The sequence below is a fragment of the Choristoneura fumiferana genome, chromosome 13 (genome assembly GCF_025370935.1).
Source record: "Choristoneura fumiferana chromosome 13, NRCan_CFum_1, whole genome shotgun sequence".
Taxonomy (NCBI): Eukaryota; Metazoa; Arthropoda; class Insecta; order Lepidoptera; family Tortricidae; genus Choristoneura; species Choristoneura fumiferana.
Window position 1 is genome coordinate 4,322,460 of NC_133484.1, and position 19,648 is coordinate 4,342,107.

A 19,648-nucleotide genomic window follows, 5' to 3' on the forward strand; every position below is an offset into this window, starting at 1 on the left:
CCAATAAAAAACGTGTCCGTTATTTTAGACTACTCTATATCATATATCAAAATAAATCAAATCGGAGTCGACAGTTGGGTACCCTTCCTTGTTAGTTACGTTGTTTTATAACAGAGTTCCGTTGCCTACCTTCCGGCTTCAGCATCAGATCAGTTCGAAAGAATCATTAACTTAAAGTTTCTTAGTCGCTTATCTAGGTTAAGTAATCATGATCGTTTATAGACGCGCGAACATTACTTAGCATTGAGGAGTTCCATTGGCCATCTACGGTCTTCTTCATCAGGTCCAGTTTACCAAGTGATACTTTGAATGTAAAGGCTTGTCTTAGTGCTAAAAATGCCAAAATCGCCATAGGTGTGCCTATAAATTTTGAGGTTTGCCTTCGATTTCCGTAAGATCCCATCATCAGGTCTTGACTTGGTGACAATGGGACCACCTCAGAAGAGTACTCTTTCGAATAAAGAAAGAATTTTGAAAATCGGTCCACAATTGACTAAGTAATCGGTGACCATACATAAAAAAAAATACAAACATTGGAACATAGAACCTCCTCCTTTTTTGAAGTCGGTTAAAAATTAATGCAGGTGCCTAACCTGGTGAGCTTTTTTGATCTTCGACCAGGAAGCGTCGCCCTGGGACCAGGCGCTGGTGAATGAGCAATGGGTGAGGTTAGCTGCTCGGATCTCGGAGCATGCTAGGTGTTCCATGTTCTTAAAGTCCAACTCGTTGCGGCAGTAGTCAAACATGTGGATCATTTCGTGCACGAGGACTCCCTGCACCATGCCTTTCCGTGTGCTCACATTCTGGCACACAACAATCTAGAGACAACAAATTATGAAAATATTATTTAATGTGACCGCCAATTTAGTTGTTATAGTATATTCAGACATGCTGATATTCTGGTATTGTACCTAGTTTTTTACAATGGTGTTACCATAAAATACAACAACAGAGAGTTTGTAGCTTTTGAATAAAAACCTGGAAATGAAAAAAAAATTTTTTGTTTGTTTTAATTAAATGTTGGAAATCAGATTTCATCCACTTATCATAATCAGATTGTCTTGAATTTTTGTATACATATTACTTATCATCACCATACCACGGAACTTTCGGGGCACGGATGATTGACATTAGCCAAAGAGTAGGTATCGAGTTAATAAAAAATCAAAAAACCCGACTGCCTTAAAAATACTAAAATGAAGAAAACTAGTCTAGTGGGCTAGAACTTTATTAAGAAGCTAACATAAAGTCAACACAATCGGGACCCAATAGGTAAGAATTTTTGAGCGCCACGGTTTAAATGGGTCCCGACTATTGAACTTTAAGTTAGCTACTTAACAAAGTTCTAGCCCACTAGACTTGTTTTCTTCTTTTCAGTATTTTTAAGGCAGTGGGTTTTTTGATTCTTTAAATTTATTGTTTTATTTCACACATTTTTGCGAAAATGGTATATTTTAACGGTTATAACCCATATATCTTTAGAATGGGCTAATTATTAGCTTTCATTTGATACCCACTTGATAGGTTTGAATAAAAATCATTTTTTGAAAACTTACAATCTGGCGCCAAAAATCCGCCATTTTGATTTTTTTAAGAATTAAATGTATTTACCCATTGTCACTCGCGTCATTAAGACGAAACCAATGACGTATCATTTATCAAAATCGGTTAAGCCTTTGAGTAGTTACGAGATGACATAGGAATAGACATACATACATACTTACATACATACATACATACCTACATACGCGTCAAACACATAACCCTCCTTCGCAGTCGGGTAAAAAATAGAGTGCACTCTAGCTGGTTTCTACCTAATGAATAAGTAATCAATTAGAAAAAAAAACAACGGATAAATATAATTATATCGATATAGATACATACTTAAATAAACACCCAAGACCCGAGAACAAACATTCGTATTTTTCATACAAATATCTGCCCCGACACGGGAATCGAACCTGGGACCTCAAGCTTCGTAGTCAGGTTCTCTAACCACTAGGCCATCTGGTCGTCGAATATAATATTTATTTTATTCTGTTTTTAATATTCGTTTTTATAGCGGCCACAGAAATACATCATCTGTGATAATTTCAACTGTCTAACTATTAGTACAAGCTTTGCTTAGTTTGGGACTAGGTCAATTGGTGTCAAAGTGTCCCATAATATTTATTATTTATTATTATTATTACAATTCTCGTGACAGACAGACTGACCGACGGACAGTGGAGTCTTAGTAATAAGGTCCCGTTTTTACCCTTTGGGTACGGAACCCTAAAAAGTTGAATAACCTGTCAAAATAGAACGAATTGTAGTGTAGTGCTTGTTCTTTTTGCCGGAACACAAAATACAAATTGATTTAAATTGCCGAATTCTGTTTACCAGTTAGGTGGAATCATTAATAAAATTAGGAGTTGTAATTAACGCAGCTTCTTTAAAACGTAATTTTTGCCTTCAAATTTATTTATTTGTCTTCTGAATTAATAAATCAGCGACTAATTTTAAGCGTCTAATAAATAGGTAGGTTATACGGCGTCGTGAACGTACAACGGCGCGGTGGCCGTCGCGGCACGGTGCCGCGCCGTGCACGTTATACGGCGTCGTAGACGTAAAACGGCGCGGCGCACGACGCGGTACGGTGCCGCGTCGTGGAGATATACGGCGTCGTGACGTGAACGTAAAACGGCGCGGCGCGGAGGAACGGAGTGGAGGCAACGGAGCGGAGCGGAACATGGGGCGGAACGGAGGTAACAACGGAGCGGAGGCAGCGGAGCGGAGGTAACGGAGCGGAGGCAGAGAAGTAAAGCGGAGGCAGTGCCGCTGCCTCTGCTCCGTGGTACTCCACTCCAATCCACTATCTCTGCTTTACTCTGCTGCCTCCGCTCCATTCCACTACCTCCGCGCCGCTCTACTGCCTCTGCTCCGCTGCCTCCACTCCAATGCCTCTGCTCCGTGGTACTCCGCTCCGCTCCGCTGTCTCCGCTTTACTCCGCTGCCTCCACTGCGCTGCCTCCGCTCCGCTGCCTCCGCTCCGCCCCGCTACGGCGGGGCTTCTATTTTCTGCTTTGAGGTACAAAAGGCAACGACCGAACCTATCATTTCTTCAGTGTTGTGTTGTGTATCAAGGCAAAAGCGGCCCGCCAGAAAGTTGACGAAGCCCCGCTATGGCGGGGCTTCTATTTTCTACTCTGAGGTTCAAAAGGTAACGAACGAACCTATTATGCAATGAGTGTATTTTTGTCAAAGAATACGAGCACTTGTAAATCTTGTCTATTTGTGAACAAATACATGCGACTCGTTGCGGTATTGTGAATGCAGCACGCTCATTGGCGGGCCGGCCGGTTACGGCGCGTGCGCGCTCTCATTCCCGCGCAGCGTGTTGCTAATTTTCATTAAAAAAGAAGACGATTTATTTGCTAAGTGATTTATTTACGATGCTCTTTATTGGGGGTTGATTTTGATTAAATTAGTAGACAAATATTGAAGCTCAAAAATAAATAAAGTAGCTGACTTACAATATTAGTCGCCAAATCATCAATTTTGAAGATAATATATTTATCGGTAGCCAAGTTATATTATTTGTTGTTTGTAAATTGCCGATAGATTTGCATAATTTGCTGGTATTGTAAAGATGGCATATTAGTTTAATAGAAGCTGTTCTAATAACCCGTTGCTTACATACAAAAACAGATGTTCCGTTGCGGATGCTAAATAGAACTTTAATGTTTTAATGTTACTATTATAGTGATGAAAGGCTTGTTAAATGGTTTTTTTATGCACACAAATAAAAAAATATATTATTTGGATATATATCAGATATATATCGATAAATATAAAAAAAAACGATTTTTGTTTTTTATTATAAAAATCGGATTTTTTCGCACCCTGATTACAACTGCCGACGTAGAAAAAACATTCAGTAGGTTAAAATAGATATTTACAGCTAGACACCGCTGCTTAACTGTTCCAAATTTAGAAAAGATATTAAGTAATAATTTATTTCGAAAATCACAACTAAATCAAACTACTAAATTTATTGCAGGTAATTAATTAACGTTTTTTATTATTATCTCATAACATAAGCCTTGGTACTAAACCTAAAATACTAGTATAGTTTACAATTTGCAGTGAGGTAATTATTCATTAGGCATAATATGATATTTTGTCACAATAACCTATCTATTAATGTCTACTCTTTAGCAAATCATTCGTGCCCCAAAAGTCCTGGGGTATAATCACAAAATAAACAAAAATAAACAAAATTACCACTTCCTTTGATTATCAATAAGGTTTATGCTTAATTTTTGCCTTAAAAGGAATAAATAGTTGCGCAATAATTCCAATTTGATCAATACCTGATTGAGTTCTGGGTCATAGCCCCCACTGACAGAGTAATCACAGACTTCACATGAAAAATGTCGTCGAATATCAATGGTGCTGAAAAAAAAGACAACCATCTTTATCTGTGTAACCAAGTACTCTAACCCTCGAACAACTGCTGTATAGGGCTCTGTTTGGACTCTTCCGGTTTGGAACTCTAAAAAGGAGAAGACGCGCTCTCTCTCGCGCGAAGGCGCGCGTCTCTTATAAGCTATCTTATAACCCAAATCAAACTTAGTCAAATGTAAGTCATTCGACTGGATGACAAAATTATTAAAAAGAAATAAACTTGATATGAAAGTATATCGATTTTAAAATCAAATGTATAGACTGGATTGAGTAATCCACATTATCCCTTGTTAGCCAGACAACATATTGAATTACTATTATTAACTATATACCTAATTTTACTTCTTCCATCCACCTTCCATAGGTTAGGTACATACAGTAAATAACAAGAAGCTTAATTAAACAATAAGATTTTATAGTAATAAAAAAACAAACCATCCCGAACTCTTTAGCGCTTTCATCATAAGCTTAACAATAGGACCTGAAATCAAATTTGAAACGTATTAAGTATATTAAGTACATGAGTATCTCCAATCTACAAAGTTAAATGGAATAACTTAAAATTGACACTTGTTGAGACTTACTCGTTTTAACACATTCGACAACATTCTGTTCGCATTTTAATTTCTCAACATTTTCTTTGCCTTCTTTACCAATAAGAATATTGCCGATTTTAGGTGAAAAAGTCCCGCGCCTTTCGGGATACAAATCATAACCCCATGCTTCTTCTTTTTCGGCCCAGTCGAAGTTGGATTCGCGCTAGATTCCGTGTTAGTTTTATTTTCCGTCATTTTTGTTTTATGATGTAAATTCAAGAAGTTTTCGTCATTGATATTTTATTTCAGCACTACAGCTTCTTTCATTCAATGATTTTGATTTCACACATTCAAATTCATATGATTTTGACAGATCCTAAGACCCTGAGGAGTGAAGTAACAGAGTGACAAGCAGAAAACGTCAAATCAATGTTTTTTTATTGTTAATCGCTTTTAGGACAGACAAAAGCCCCTAAGTCAATGCCATCTTGTCGTCGTGTATAAATTCTAGATAAATACTCAAAGTTAGTGGGGCTATATTTTATTTTTGTCATTTAGATTTGTCACTAAACTGCGATACTTATCCTAATTATTATACCTATATCTATCCATCTATCCCTAAGAAATTTTAATAAGTATGTTGGTCATCAAATTAATCAAATCTGTCTCTAAGGGCGTCTGGTAGGCTTTTTTAAATCTCGATTTAAGGCTTAAATTGACAGTTCTTGTATGGATCTGACAGAACTTAAGACCACTTAAACCTAGATTAAAAAGCCTGCAAGTAGACGTAAGTATGAGTCATCAGACTAATTTAAACCTGTATCCTAAATTATAGTTTGATCGGGTGACACTTTTTCCCGGCCCGGACAACAACGACATGGAAATACCGGCCCTGTTTTTTGTGTAGACGCCCATAGCAACTGACAGGAGCTTCTATTTGCATTAACACGAAAAACAGGGTCGGTATTTCCATCAAGGTATTATCCGGGCCGGGAAAGAGTGTCACCCGTTTGATCATCAAAATTCGATCACCAAAATAATAGACCTGTGATCAGTTCCATAATTCGATGCTTCTACCTATTCCACCTAGCACAGAGTACTTTTATTATAATAGCCATCTAGGCAGGTTAAGTACCTACGACGACGAGCGAAGCGAGGAGGAGTGTTAGGTAGAACTGCGACCCTTAGTGAGTGTTGTGGTATTTACTTGGTAATTCTTCAATAAGGGAACAACTTCTTCCAAACATACGAGTTTAATTATAATAAAGAAAAATATACAGCAAATTTGTACTGAAGATGTGTTTGCTTGACCGCGGTCTAATGGCTTCTGAATGTGCGAGCTATAGATGCAAAACTCGCGGCACACTGTGTCGACACCGTGTCTTGCAGTGGTTCGTCGTGTTTCGAACATGCTCCCGCGCGTTGAAAGCGCCTGCTTTCAAGAAGTTTATTGGTTGGCAGCGTCCTCCTCGTTCAGTAACGGGCAGATACAGGAGATGCCTCGTCGCACGACGCCCTTTGTTGTTCTGACGTCAACTACTCGGCAGAGCCCGTCCGAACCCTTGTGTAACTGTGTGATGCGCCCGAGCGGCCACGTCAATGGGGGCCCGTGGGCTTGCTTGATGAGCACCAGCTGTCCTAGCTCCAGGTTGGGCTGTCGCACGCGCCACTTAGTACGCTGCTGGAGCTCGGCTACATATTCTTGACTCCACCTGGCCCAGAAATGTTGTCTAACTTGTTCCATCTTCGCATATCTATGCAAATGGTTCGGGTTGACTTCCTCGAGATTCGGTGCTGGCAGCGAGGTCAATGGCCGTCCAATAAGGAAGTGCCCTGGGGACAATGGGGACAGGTCGTGAGGATCGGATGACAATGGACAGAGGGGGCGCGAGTTGAGAATGGCCTCAACTTGTGCAAATATTGTCGCCAGTTCCTCATATGTGAAGTGCATGTTTCCTACAATTCTTTTTATATGAAATTTTGCGGATTTAACCGCGGCCTCGATTAGCCCCGAAAAATTTGGCGTGTACGCCGGGGCGAATCTGAACTGAACATGTTCATTGGCTAGTTCTTCTGACACAGAGTTACAAGCGTTGTTAAGGCATTGACCTATTTCTTTACTCGCACCCACGAAATTTCTTCCGTTATCAGAAAAAATCTCGCGAGGTTTTCCTCTCCTTGCAATGAATCGCTTAAGAGCTAGAATAAAACATTGAGTCGTGAGATCGCTTGCGAGTTCGAGATGAACTGCCTTTGTTTTTAAACAACACATAATACATAGAAATGACTTAATAAGTTTCGCTCCACGCCCCTTTTTACTTAAAATTAAATAAGGTCCAGCATAATCAATCGCCGTGATCTCAAACGTGTACCCCGGCGTTACGCGCTCGGCCGGCAGATTACCCATTATTTGTGATGCCACTGCTCCTCTCAAGCGCTTGCAAAGCATACAATTTTTATAAGTTTTTCTCGCTAGTATTCGTCCTCCTATAATCCAATATTGTTCGCGAACGCTTGAATGCAGCAGTTGAGGCCCAGTGTGCTTTAGTTGAACGTGGAAATATTCATATATTAATTTACTTAAATGATGTTTGCTATCTAAAATAATGGGATGTTTTTTATCGTAGGTATAATCCGAATTATATAATCTGCCACCCACGCGCAGAACGTCGTGGTTATCTATAAATGAGTTTAAATTCAATAACTTAGAATTTGTATTTATTGACAGATTATTTTTTAATGACTTAATCTCGTCAGAAAATGAATTATTTTGTGACATTTTCACAAGTCGAATTTCCGCTAATTGTATTTCTTGAACATTTAAAGGTCCATGAGTTTTATTTTTTGGTTGTTTACAATTAGTTATCCATCGTAAAACGTACGCGACTGTCCTTCTCAACCGGTTATAACTAGAGAAGTCTTCCATTTTAATGAAATCCACTGACGGACTTAATGAGGCGTTCATAACATGAGCAGTTGATTTAGTTTCTGGTATGTCCGACACCAAATCAGCTGACGCGTCCTGAGAAGGCCAGTCCGTTTCGCCGCGCTGCAGGAACGAAGGCCCCGTGAACCACATACCGTCCGCCGTCAGCTGATCGGGCAGCACGCCGCGCGATGCGAGGTCCGCCGGGTTATGAGCGGAAGGAATGTGATTCCATTTAGCGCCGCGAGACAATTCTGTTATCTCGGAAACTCGGTGCAAAACAAATGTTTTTAATTTCATTTTATTAGTTTTAAATATATTTAGCCAGGCTAAAACTATTTTTGAGTCTGTCCAAAAGTACACTTTATCAATATTGTGACGAAATGCCTTCCTAACTTTGTCGTATAATCGACTGGCTAACAGCCCGCCTAGTAACTCAGCGCGGGGAATCGTCACGGCAGGTTTAATAGGCATGACCTTTGCTTTTGCACAGAGCAACCGGACCGCTATTCCCTTATCACTAACCGACCGAACGTAAACACAAGCGGCGTAGGCCATTAAGGAGGCATCTGAACAACAGTGAAGTTCTATTTTTTTTGAGTTTGACTGTAATACATAACGATCAATTTGGAATGTACATAAAGTACTTAATCCACACACGATTTTATTCCACGTTTGTTTTATGCTTTCCGTTACATCCTCGTCCCATTCTAATTTTAAGATCCACAATTGTTGTAATAATATTTTAAATTTTATAGTGCAAACACATAACAGACCCAGTGGGTCGAAAATGCTTGCTACGGTGCATAAAATCAAACGTTTGGTACACTTCACTGTGTTGTCGTTGTTATTACTAAAGTTTTTCGAACAGCTGATTGTTAATTTATCTAACGCAGGATGCCACCTTAATCCGAGTGTAGAACACTCGTCATTAAAATCGACATTCGTCTGTCCATTGAAGTTGGCATCGTCTTTAAAAATGTGAATACAGTTTGATTTTATTTTACGTAAATTCATTTGTGCCTTTGCTAAGGTTTGTGATACAGAATTTAAAATGTATGTAAGCTGTTCTGAGTTATCACAACCTGTTACTAGGTCATCAACGTACATATCCTTTTCAATTATAGTTTTTATAAGGGGGTCGTCACAAGTCTTAGCAATTTCATATAAACAGCGAATACTTAAGTAAGGTGACGACGACATTCCGTAAGTCACGGTGTCGAGGCGTAGGTATTTTATAGGCTCCGAGCTAGTTTCACGCCATAAAATAACTTGTAAATATCTATCTTTTTCATTTACATGGATCTGGCGATACATTTTTTCGAGATCCCCGATCAAAACATATTCATGCTCGCGAAATCTAGTTAGAATCGAAAAAATGTCCTCCTGTATTGTAGGTCCAACCATTAGCAAATCATTTAACGAAAGACCAGACGACGTCTTGCTAGAGGCGTCAAAAACTACTCGACAACGTGTCGTAGCACTTTTCTCGCGTAAAACTGGATGATGAGGTAAAAAATTAGCCTTGTCTGGTTTTTCAATTTCTGTTAAATGGCCCAACTCTTTATATTCATTAATAAAATCACAATATTGCTGTTTTACGTGAGGTTGCCTTTCAAATCGTTTTTCTAATTGATGTAATCGTTTTATTGCTATATTGAATGAATCACCCAATTTATCAGGTGATTCTTTCAAGGGCAAACTTACGCAAAACCTACCATTGGGCAATTGATAGGTATTTTGTATAAAATGAGCTTCACACGCTTCTTCTTCGGCTGTCCACTTTTCCTTCAGTGGCAGCTCTTCTAGTTCCCAGAACTTTTTTAATTGGACGCTGATTTCGTGGCTAAAGTTACAATGAATTTTGTTGTAGTACCCTTTATTATTATTATTAGATGAGCAAGTAGTTGGACCTACAACAAGCCATCCGAAGTGCGAGTTCTGTAATACCGGTTTGTTTTCGCCTAATTTTATTTGACCTTGTATAATGAAATCCCAAAAAACGTCTGCTCCCAATAATAATTCTACTTGAGAGGGACGATAAAATGCCGCATCCGCTAATTTTAAATTTTTTGGTATTTCGAAGGATGAAATATCGACTTCGTTAGCCGGGAGGTTGCTAGCTATTTGATCGATTACGAAGCAATGCACAGCTCTTTTAATTGACCTATCCCTGGCTTGCAACGTAATTTTGCAACGTCTTAAAGCGTTAAATGACATATTATTAATGCCAGTGACTTCAATAGGTTTAGTTTCAGTACTGGGAAGATTTAACCTTTCGTGTAAAGACTTCGTCATGAAGGAGGTTTCACTTCCACAGTCGAGCAACGCTCGTACGCAGTGGCGTTGGTCAGTCTCTTTGTCTACGATTTCTACTACGGCTGTTGATAACAACACTTGTGTCGCTATACAGGAAGACAATGAGACTGGACATGCATTTTTAACATGAATTTCACCTGACGGTGTCTGACCCTGTGAATTACCAGCTGGGATATTATTTGGCACATATGTTCGATGTAATAAAGAATTATGTCTGCGTCCACATATTTTACATGGAATTGCTCGGCACTGATATGCGCGATGACCGCCGCGAAAACACACCGGACATACCTTTAATTTATATATTTCGTTACTTCTTACTTCCGGTGTCATCTCAAGAAATTTATTACAAGCGTAAACGCGGTGGTCACCCTTACATATCAAGCAGCATGACTGAGGTAAGTTTGTCGGCGTTGTATTAGAAGCCGAAGCCACAAATGACTTTTGAGCTGTACCTAATCTTTTTTGTGTTATTTTTTCAGATTTATCAGAGTGGCTGTTACTTCTCGACAACGACTCTAGCACATCTGCCCTACTACGAAGAAAGTCAGTGAAATCAGTGAGCTTTGGCAAAGCCTCCAGACTATTTCTTTTTTCCTCCCATTTTCTTAAAGTGATCGGGTCAAGCTTGGAGGAACCAAGAAAAACAATGAGAGTATCCCAGCCGTCCACCTGCTCGCCGAGGCTCTCAAGAGCTCGTAAATTTTTAGCTACATGATCAATTAAATGTCTCAAGGCTTTGTCTGATTCTCTTGTTAATGACTCCATGTGGAATAAAGCTTGTAAGTGATTATGAATAAGTTGCCTTTTATTATCATATCTATCACATAAAAGTTTCCAGGCAACGGCATAATTGGCGGCAGAGATTTCTAATGATTTAATTACAATTGCAGCGCTACCCTCAAGTGAGGTGCGTAGGTAATGAAATTTATTTATTTCATTTAATGAACCGTTATTATGTACGATGGAGAGATAGGTATCCCTAAACTCAAGCCATTTACTATAGTTGCCGTCGAACGTGGGCAACTGTATTTGTGGCAATTTGACATTAATTTGAGGTCCTAGTTGACTGCAAATACTCTTATCCTCAGCGTCGGTAAACCTTTGTTTATGCGATTCAATAAATTCCTGAGCGCAATTAATTAAATCAAAGAAATCGTTTTCAATTTCAACATTTTCTAATATTAGCTGTTCGCCATCACTATCAACGGTTAAAGTATCAATTCTATCTCGCAATGTATCAAAGTTATTAAAAACATTTTCAAATTTTGCCAACCTTAACGCTAATTCATTAACTTGACTAGGCAAAATCTGTGTCTTGTTCTTAAATTCGTAAAACTTATTTCTAAAAACAGTAACTTTACCCTTAATAGCACTACGCTTTTTTATTAACTCTTTTAACTCTGTGTCAGCCATAATAATTAACACTTAGTAATGAAATTGATATAAATACCGTTTAATTCTGCAAACCAGTTCAGATTCAAACCTCCGGCGTGTCGCTGTGCACAATAGGTAGAATCACGCCAATCTAGTAGACTCTGCGCGTGATCTTTTGTTCTCACGGGTAGCGGCAACCGGTTATGCCGGCCGGCCGATCGCCTTAAATCTGGAATTTTCGGCGCGTGCAATAAGTACCTATGCAATTATAATGCAGTTTTATTACAGTATTGCTAACTGACTATAATAGCGACAGGCTGGATAAAGGCTTACTATCTTGTTTGTTAAGAGTTCGTAATAGAAACTTTGATAATCTAACATAAAGAGGGTAATTTGCATAGACAATCTAATTAGAAGCCAAGGAAAATTAAATTTAGTCCTGAAAGTTTAATAAGTTGATACGAGAAGGTCCTATTACTTTGATTAAATGAAGCTAAGCTGCTATTTATAAGCACGTTGAACCGTTTAAGTGCCAACTGGGCACATGCACGTGCCATATGCAAACGACGGCAAATTTGCACAACCGAGGACTATCTCTGGAAAAAATTAGGATTAGTGGAATAATAAGGAACGGGCACTCCCCTGATTTGCAGGCTGAAGTTGAGGTTGATCCGCTCTGTTCACTTTCCGAACTTCGAAACTGCAGGTTATGTCGTCTCGGGTCTGGTATTGCGCCTCCGCGCAATGTCGTGTGACGGTCGCCAAAATATGTTGTGGTATTTACTTGGTAATTCTTCAATAAGGGAACAACTTCTTCCAAACATACGAGTTTAATTATAATAAAGAAAAATATACAGCAAATTTGTACTGAAGATGTGTTTGCTTGACCGCGGTCTAATGGCTTCTGAATGTGCGAGCTATAGATGCAAAACTCGCGGCACACTGTGTCGACACCGTGTCTTGCAGTGGTTCGTCGTGTTTCGAACAGTGAGCGAGCCGAGCGATCGAAGCGAGCGTGCCGCGGCAGCGGTCGACGAAGTGCAGAACCGAACATTTTTTGCTTATACTTGTTTGATGAATATAAATGTTTGTACTTAGTAGGTACTTGAGTCTCGGATGTTTGTAATAGTACATTGTGTCTTAAGGGCGGTAAATAAGGAATTACGAACGAGAGTCTATTAGAAGCCCGAAGTCGAAGACTGAGGGCTTTAAAGAGTCGATGTTCGTAATTCTAGTACCGCCCGTGCGACATACAATGTTTTATCACATTTGCGAGTAAATTTTTATATTTCTAAAAGAAAAAATACATAATTGTTCCAAATATTGGCGATACCTTAGGCTGCGCTCTTGGTAGCGCCGCCCTCCCCCTCTCCCCCCCCTCCCGCAGCATGCGCCGCAACGTGCGTGTGCATGTGGTCCTGCAGCAGGAGCGCGCAGCAACATCAGTACGGGCACTGATTCATTTACCGACCTTGGGATTCACGACAAGAAAATTTGTACGCGCAATGACTCATTTACCAACCACGGGTTTCATGAAAAGCACATTACGATCGAGGGTTTTAATTGGGGGGTTGCAACCAAGGTAGCCTGCATGTTTCGACACTGTTTACGAGCAAGTGTGATGAAAAGTATATATGTATGTATGTTTACCCGTTGTTTAGCACACATAGAACAAACTTTGCTTAGTTTGGGGCTGGGTCAATTGGTATCATTTGTCAGAAGATATTATTATTTAATTATTTTTAGGAAGCCATTTCTACATTGTTTGGTGATTCAGTTTTAGTGACACATCTTTTATTTTGGAACCCCATATAATTATTTGATGATCAATATTATTTCAGAGTAATTTTTTAATACTATTTAGGTACTTAACCATTTGAATATTATTTGGCGAGTCAAATTAAGGTGACAGATCTACTATTTTTGGAACAATAGTACATTACTGCAGAGGCCATGAAGTAAGGGATTGATGGACGAGTTCGGGGTAGACGGCCGAGTCGTAGACGAGGCCGGATAAAACGAGTCCAGCAATCCCTGTTCTGGCCGAGGCTTGTATAGTACTTTTCTCAAACAATGTGAGGAAATACTTCATCCATCCATCCATCCATCCGTCCATGCATCCATCCGTCCGTCCGTCCATCCGTCCATCCGCCCGTCCGTCCGTCCGTCCATCCATCCGTCCGTCAATCCGTCCTTCCATCCATCCATCCATCCATCGTCGCGGCGCGTCGCATCGCATTGCGTCGCGTCGCATCGCATCGCAGTATCGCAAATGCTTACATAGTGGTGGTTGGCTGTTTGTAATTTCTCCTTTGTCAGTTTAATGTTAGTACGCAAATTTAAAAAGTTAGAGCAGCGGACAATAATGGATTTTCATACATACTTCATGGCCTAGGCCAAGAAGTTATGTAGGGAGGTGGTAGGGAGCCATAAATGAGAAACTTCATGTCTTCATTTCGTGACATTAACGCATACATCACAGAGTACTTTATTACATTTCCGAGCATGTTTGAGAAAAAGTTATTTATTAGGTCACCGAAAACGCATTTATTAGGTGATCAATAAAATCATAACCGTATATTTTGCCTCATAGAAAATAGTCGCGTAGCGGTGCATACCTACTTAGATTTTTTCATCACACTTGCTCGTAAACAGTATCATAACATGCAGGCTACCTTGGTTGTAACCCCCCAAATAAAACCCTCGACCTTAATGTGCTTGTCATGAAACCCGTGGTCGGTAAATGAGTCATTGCGCGTACACATTTTCTTGTCATGAAGCCCAAGGTCGGTAAATGAGACAATGCCCGTACTGATGGCGCTGCGCCGTGAGCGCGCTCCTGCTGCAGGACTACATGGACCACATGCACACGCACGTTGCGGCGCATGCTGAGGGAGGGGGAGGGGGAGGGCGGCGCTGCCAAGAACACAGCCTAAGGTATCGCCAATATTTGGAACAATTATGTATTTTGTCTTTTAGAAATATAAAAATTTACTCGCAAATGTGATGAAAAACATTGTATGTCGCACGGGCGGTACTAGAATTACGAACATCGACTCATTAAAGCCCTCAGTTAGAAGACTTAGGGCTTCTAATAGACTCTCGTTCGTAATTCCTTATTTACCGCCCTTAAGACATAATGTACTATTGTTTCGTTTTTCTGTGACAAGTTTTAACGGACAACCAAATAATTGTTTTAATAGCGTTTAATAACATTTATAATAAATAAACATAAAAAAGGTATATTAGGTAGGTACAACAAAATTAAAGAAGCTAAAACTATAATAAATCTAAAAATGGACCCTGCGGCATGGAACCAAAGATGCTGGCAGCATTTCCCCGCTGGATCGCAAGACTGATGCGTTGAGCGAGGAAACTGCCAGCTCTTCGGTCTCCTGTGGTATCTCTAAATCTCTTTGATAGATCTTTGAAGAGACTCAGAGCGCCAGGGCCCCACGGACCAAGGGTCTCGACGCCGAAAGGTACAAAATCATATTCGGCACCGAGACCACTGTATTTTCCTGCTTTGGCAGTTTCTGCCATTTCTGCTGCTGCTGCTGCCCTTATTGATGTTCGGTGGAGATGAGACGGGGCCAGTGTGTAAAAAATAATAAAAAAATCAAATAAACAAAATACTTATATTGTTATGGAAAATCTTATTTATTTTTTATTATTTTTAATGTACATCTTTGTTTGTTATTATCATCCCATTCAATAAACACACAGTTTTCTTGTGCAAGCTTGAAATATTTGAATTCATTATATTCTGAAAAAAAAAAATAAGTTAGATAACAAACAATATGTCATCAGTAAGTAATATTTGTCATCGCACTTGCTCGTAAACAGTGTTGTAACATGCAGGCTACCTTGGTTGCAACCCCCCAAATAAAACCCTCGACCTTTAGTTCTTGTCATGAAACCCAAGGTTGGTTAAATGAGTCATTGCCCATACGCACATGCTGTGGAGGGGGACGGCAGCGAGATGCTGGCGCTATGCCTGCGAGTGCAGCCAGGGCGGTATCGGCATTTTTTGTATAAATATTAGTTTTTCTTTTACAAATATACAATTTTACTCACAAATGTGATGAAAAACATTGTATGTCGCACGGGCGGTACTAGAATTACGAACATCGACTCATTAAAACCCTCTTCAACTTCGAGCTTCTAATAATCTCTTTCGTATTACAATATTTGCCGCCCTTAGGATACAATGTACTATTACATCTTTAGTGAAATTTTACATAATTGGTATTAGTAATCCGGCTCATTTTAATTATAATGATTATAATACTTACCTAATGCTTCTAGAAAACTATTAAAAGTATCCACATTGCGTATCATACTAGCAATATATACTTCAAGCAAATCATTTTTATCAAAAAAACTTTTTATAACATTACATAGGGGTTGTAAAATCGAAGGATCATATACTATGTCAGCACCAATAAGAATATCAGGCACTAAATTATTTTTAAGGTCTTCTGCATCATTCCAATCTAACATCATAACATCTGTAAATAAACAAGACAGCAATTTATTCAATTATTTGATACTTGCTGCATAGAGAAAAGCATTACAGAAAGAGACGGATATAAAGATATTTCAAAAAACCAATTTTCAACCAAATTCATTTTTTTCTTCGCTAAACATTGTCTTTGTATCTATATTTTTATAATAATATACAGGATATGGCAAATTCAACAGTTGTCAAATACCATATTGATGGAAGTGTCTTATCGGTTAATTAAGTCCTTTTTGTTAAATCATCAGAAATAAAAAAGTTACCTATATTTGACACAGCATCTGGTTGAGCATCATCACTGTTATTTAATTTAGGAAAATTGATTTCAATGTTTCTCTTAATAGTTTTCAATACATCATTGTGACAGTCTGTTAACACAATTGATTCAAGGTTACATTCTTTAGCAATAGTGATGCCAGTGAATCCTACACCGGAACCAAGTTCAACCACTTTTTTATGAGCAAAGACATCTTTGTTACTAAGAGCCCAATCAGCTAACGTCAATGCTGCCTGAAAATTTTAAAAAAATACTGATAATAATAACTTAGAAATACTTTTGTCTCATCAAATAGGTATTCTGTTTCGAACTTCTTTCACTTGATGAATAAAATTGTAATAGACCTACTATTTATGTTACCTCCCAGGTTCGCATTCCAGTGGTCCCGTTGACAACCATATTATTTGTTTCCATAATTGTTATAATATTGCGAGTATCATTATTAAGAACGTAATGACGATGACAAAAAGTGTTTAAGCTTTCTTTGTTCATTAGAAAACACAGAAAAGTATAAAAATCATCATGAATTTCGTGGTAAGATTTGATGCAATCAATTAGTTTCTTAAAGAAAAGTTTGGAAAACTCATTGTTAACAGGATAATTTTGTAATAATTGATTATGGATAGTTGCATTCACAAACGCTTGTTGATTGTCCCAACACATTACTTTTGCTTCTTCAGGCTGGAATATAATGAAAATCAATAAAGTAAATATTCATCAATTTCAATGATAACTATTAAAACTTTTACTTACTTCTAAATGAAAAGCTAAAGATCCTTTTAAATAGCATTTCACCAAATCAAGGACAACTTTATTTGTTTTATCTACCAAAGACATTTTAAGTACTACAAACAAAGACAGGCTCAACTACAATAATTTTAATTTATTCGCACTCGCAGACTTTGCATATGGTCTATTTCTAAAACCTAGATATACTAGTACTAGTCGGGTGACACTCTTTCCCGGCCCGGATAATACCGGGATTGAAATACCGACCCTGTTTTTCGTCTACACACCCATAGAAGCTCCTGTCAGTTTCTATGGGCGAGTATACTAAAAACAGAGCCGGTATATCCATGTCGGTGTTATCCGAACCGGGAAAGAGTGTCACCCCTGTAGTCTTTGCTATGGTCTGTCCCAGAATTCGAGATACTAAAATGACAGTCTGAAATGTCAAACGTAAAAATAATGTGGCCAGCATAAAAGGAACAGTGCTGCTCCGTGATTTCGGTTTCGTAAATAACCGATAAAATGTTTATTTTACGATAGCAAAAATAACATTAATGCATTCAATATTCTACTTTCCATTTTACTTTATCATACGATAAAGTGATAAAATCTAAGCACAGGTAAAATACAGTGTTCATCACTTAGTGCCAACGTAAAAAATAATACAGAGGCTATACAAAACTTGAAAAACGAAGTTCGTATGGCACCGTCCCTTTCACTCGCGTATTGAATGAGATAAGCGTCAGCGGAATGGCAACATACGAAGTTCGAGTTTTGCATTTCGTAGTCAGGGCCAGCAGGGCTACTACGAATTCGAAAATCGAAGTTCGTGTCGTTCCGTCCTTCTGACACTACTATTTAATTTAATACGTAAGTGAGAGGGACGTTACGGTACGAACTTTGATTTTCGAATTTCGTAGTAGCCCTACAGATATCACACAACGTCATCATGTTTTTCGTATTTGTATTCAACGATTTTCGTCACTTTACTCGTATTGTCATCGGATGTGATCAGTGCGTTTTCTCGTGTTTTTATTTAATATTCATATCATAGAATAATAAATCAAATATTCATTATTCTCATATTATTTAGTTAATGTAAAACTTACTTAGAATGAAATTGAAACTTACATCAACATCTATAAAAAGTCGAAATATCTCGAAAACGGTCGCATTTTTATTAGACCTATTTTACCTTTTCTAGAATGTCCTAAGTGCCCTACATTTTAGTACATCACGGATCCGTTCATATCTTAATATTTTACGACATACATACATAGGTACCTATAAAATCTTTCGGTAATAACCGGTTGCGGCACATCACTATTTACGAGACGCAAAAAACAGGTAACACATGAAACGTCATTTTAGTATCTCGAATTCTGGGACAGACCATAGATAGTATCTAGAAACTATAAACTATAAAACTAACTAAAAAAAAGACAGTCTGACTGAAATGTCAAATATAAAAATAATGTGGCCAGCATAAAACGAACAGTGCTGCTCCATGATTTCGGTTTCCGATATAATTGTAAATAATCGGTAAAACCTATATTTTATTATAGCAAAAATAACATTAAAGCATTCAATATTCTACTTTCTATTTTGAAAATAAAAATGCACTTTTACGATAAAGTGATAAAATCTAAGCACAGGTAAGATACAGTGTTCATCACTTAGTGCCAACGTAAAAAATCATAACACAGACTATTACAAAACTTGATAAGTTTGCGCCGTTTTACTTGCATTTACTACGCGTATTAGGCGTAGCGAATGCATACGATTGTTTTGCATTTCGCTAAGTAGGTTGTACACTCCGTTTTGAGAGCGAGGTTGACGTGCTGTATGCTGACGAATATTTTTCATGCGAGAGTGCAGGCAATCAAAAAAATCAACAAAAACACGACCAAACAAAATTAACAAATAAAAAGTCTTTCTCAACAAATTTAACAAATAACGTCAACAGCAACAATAACACGAGAAAACGATGACAATACGAGTAAAGTACGAAAATCGGTTGAATACCACTTCAATACGAAAAACATGAACAATGACGTTGTGTGATATCTGAGGGCCTACTCCGGAATTCGAAAATCAAAGCTCGTACCGCAACGCCCCTTCCACCCCCGCACTAAATATTAGTGTCAGGAGAACGGAACGACACGAACTTCGACTTTCGAATTTCGTAGTAGCCCTGCTAGCTAGTTAACTACGAAATGCAAAACTCGAACCCCGTATGTTGCCGTCCCGCTGACGCTTATCTCATTTAACACGCGAGTGAAAGGGACGGTGCCATACGAACTTCGTTTTTCTAGTTTTTAGTAGCCCCTCTGTTTTATTTTTTACGTTGGCACTAAGTGATGAACACTTTATTTTTACCTGTGCTTAGATTTTATCACTTTATCGTAAAAGTGCATTTATATTTACAAAATGGAAAGTAGAATATTGTATGCTATAATGTTATTTTTGCTAATCTTAAAATATACATTTTATCGGTTATTTACGAAACCGAA

The 19,648-nt window shown here is 38.5% G+C and overlaps 3 protein-coding genes across 3 annotated transcripts; all 3 read right to left on the reverse strand.

The window, feature by feature from the left end:
• Positions 1 to 84: 84 nt before the first annotated feature.
• Positions 85 to 5,405, reverse strand: LOC141433913 (mitochondrial inner membrane protease ATP23 homolog). The gene is given in 5 exon segments (XM_074096055.1): positions 85 to 818; positions 4,356 to 4,437; positions 4,885 to 4,930; positions 5,034 to 5,177; positions 5,180 to 5,405. Coding segments are annotated over 5 exon segments (576 nt in total). The 5' UTR covers positions 5,241 to 5,405; the 3' UTR covers positions 85 to 575.
• Positions 5,406 to 6,219: 814 nt separating this feature from the next.
• LOC141433914 (uncharacterized) lies at positions 6,220 to 11,646 on the reverse strand. Its single transcript, XM_074096056.1, has 2 exons — positions 8,067 to 11,646; positions 6,220 to 6,818 (listed from the first exon to the last, which is right to left on the reverse strand). The coding sequence occupies exons 1-2, from the start codon at positions 11,644 to 11,646 to the stop codon at positions 6,433 to 6,435; spliced, it is 3,966 nt and encodes a 1,321-aa protein (XP_073952157.1). The 3' UTR covers positions 6,220 to 6,432.
• A 1,357-nt stretch (positions 11,647 to 13,003) lies between these two features.
• On the reverse strand, positions 13,004 to 17,519 carry LOC141434334 (protein-lysine N-methyltransferase EEF2KMT-like). Its single transcript, XM_074096744.1, has 5 exons — positions 17,502 to 17,519; positions 16,767 to 16,884; positions 16,393 to 16,639; positions 15,903 to 16,118; positions 13,004 to 15,373 (listed from the first exon to the last, which is right to left on the reverse strand). Exons 2-5 carry the CDS (start codon positions 16,818 to 16,820, stop codon positions 15,264 to 15,266), a joined length of 627 nt encoding a protein of 208 aa, XP_073952845.1. The 5' UTR covers positions 16,821 to 16,884; positions 17,502 to 17,519; the 3' UTR covers positions 13,004 to 15,263.
• Positions 17,520 to 19,648: the final 2,129 nt, after the last annotated feature.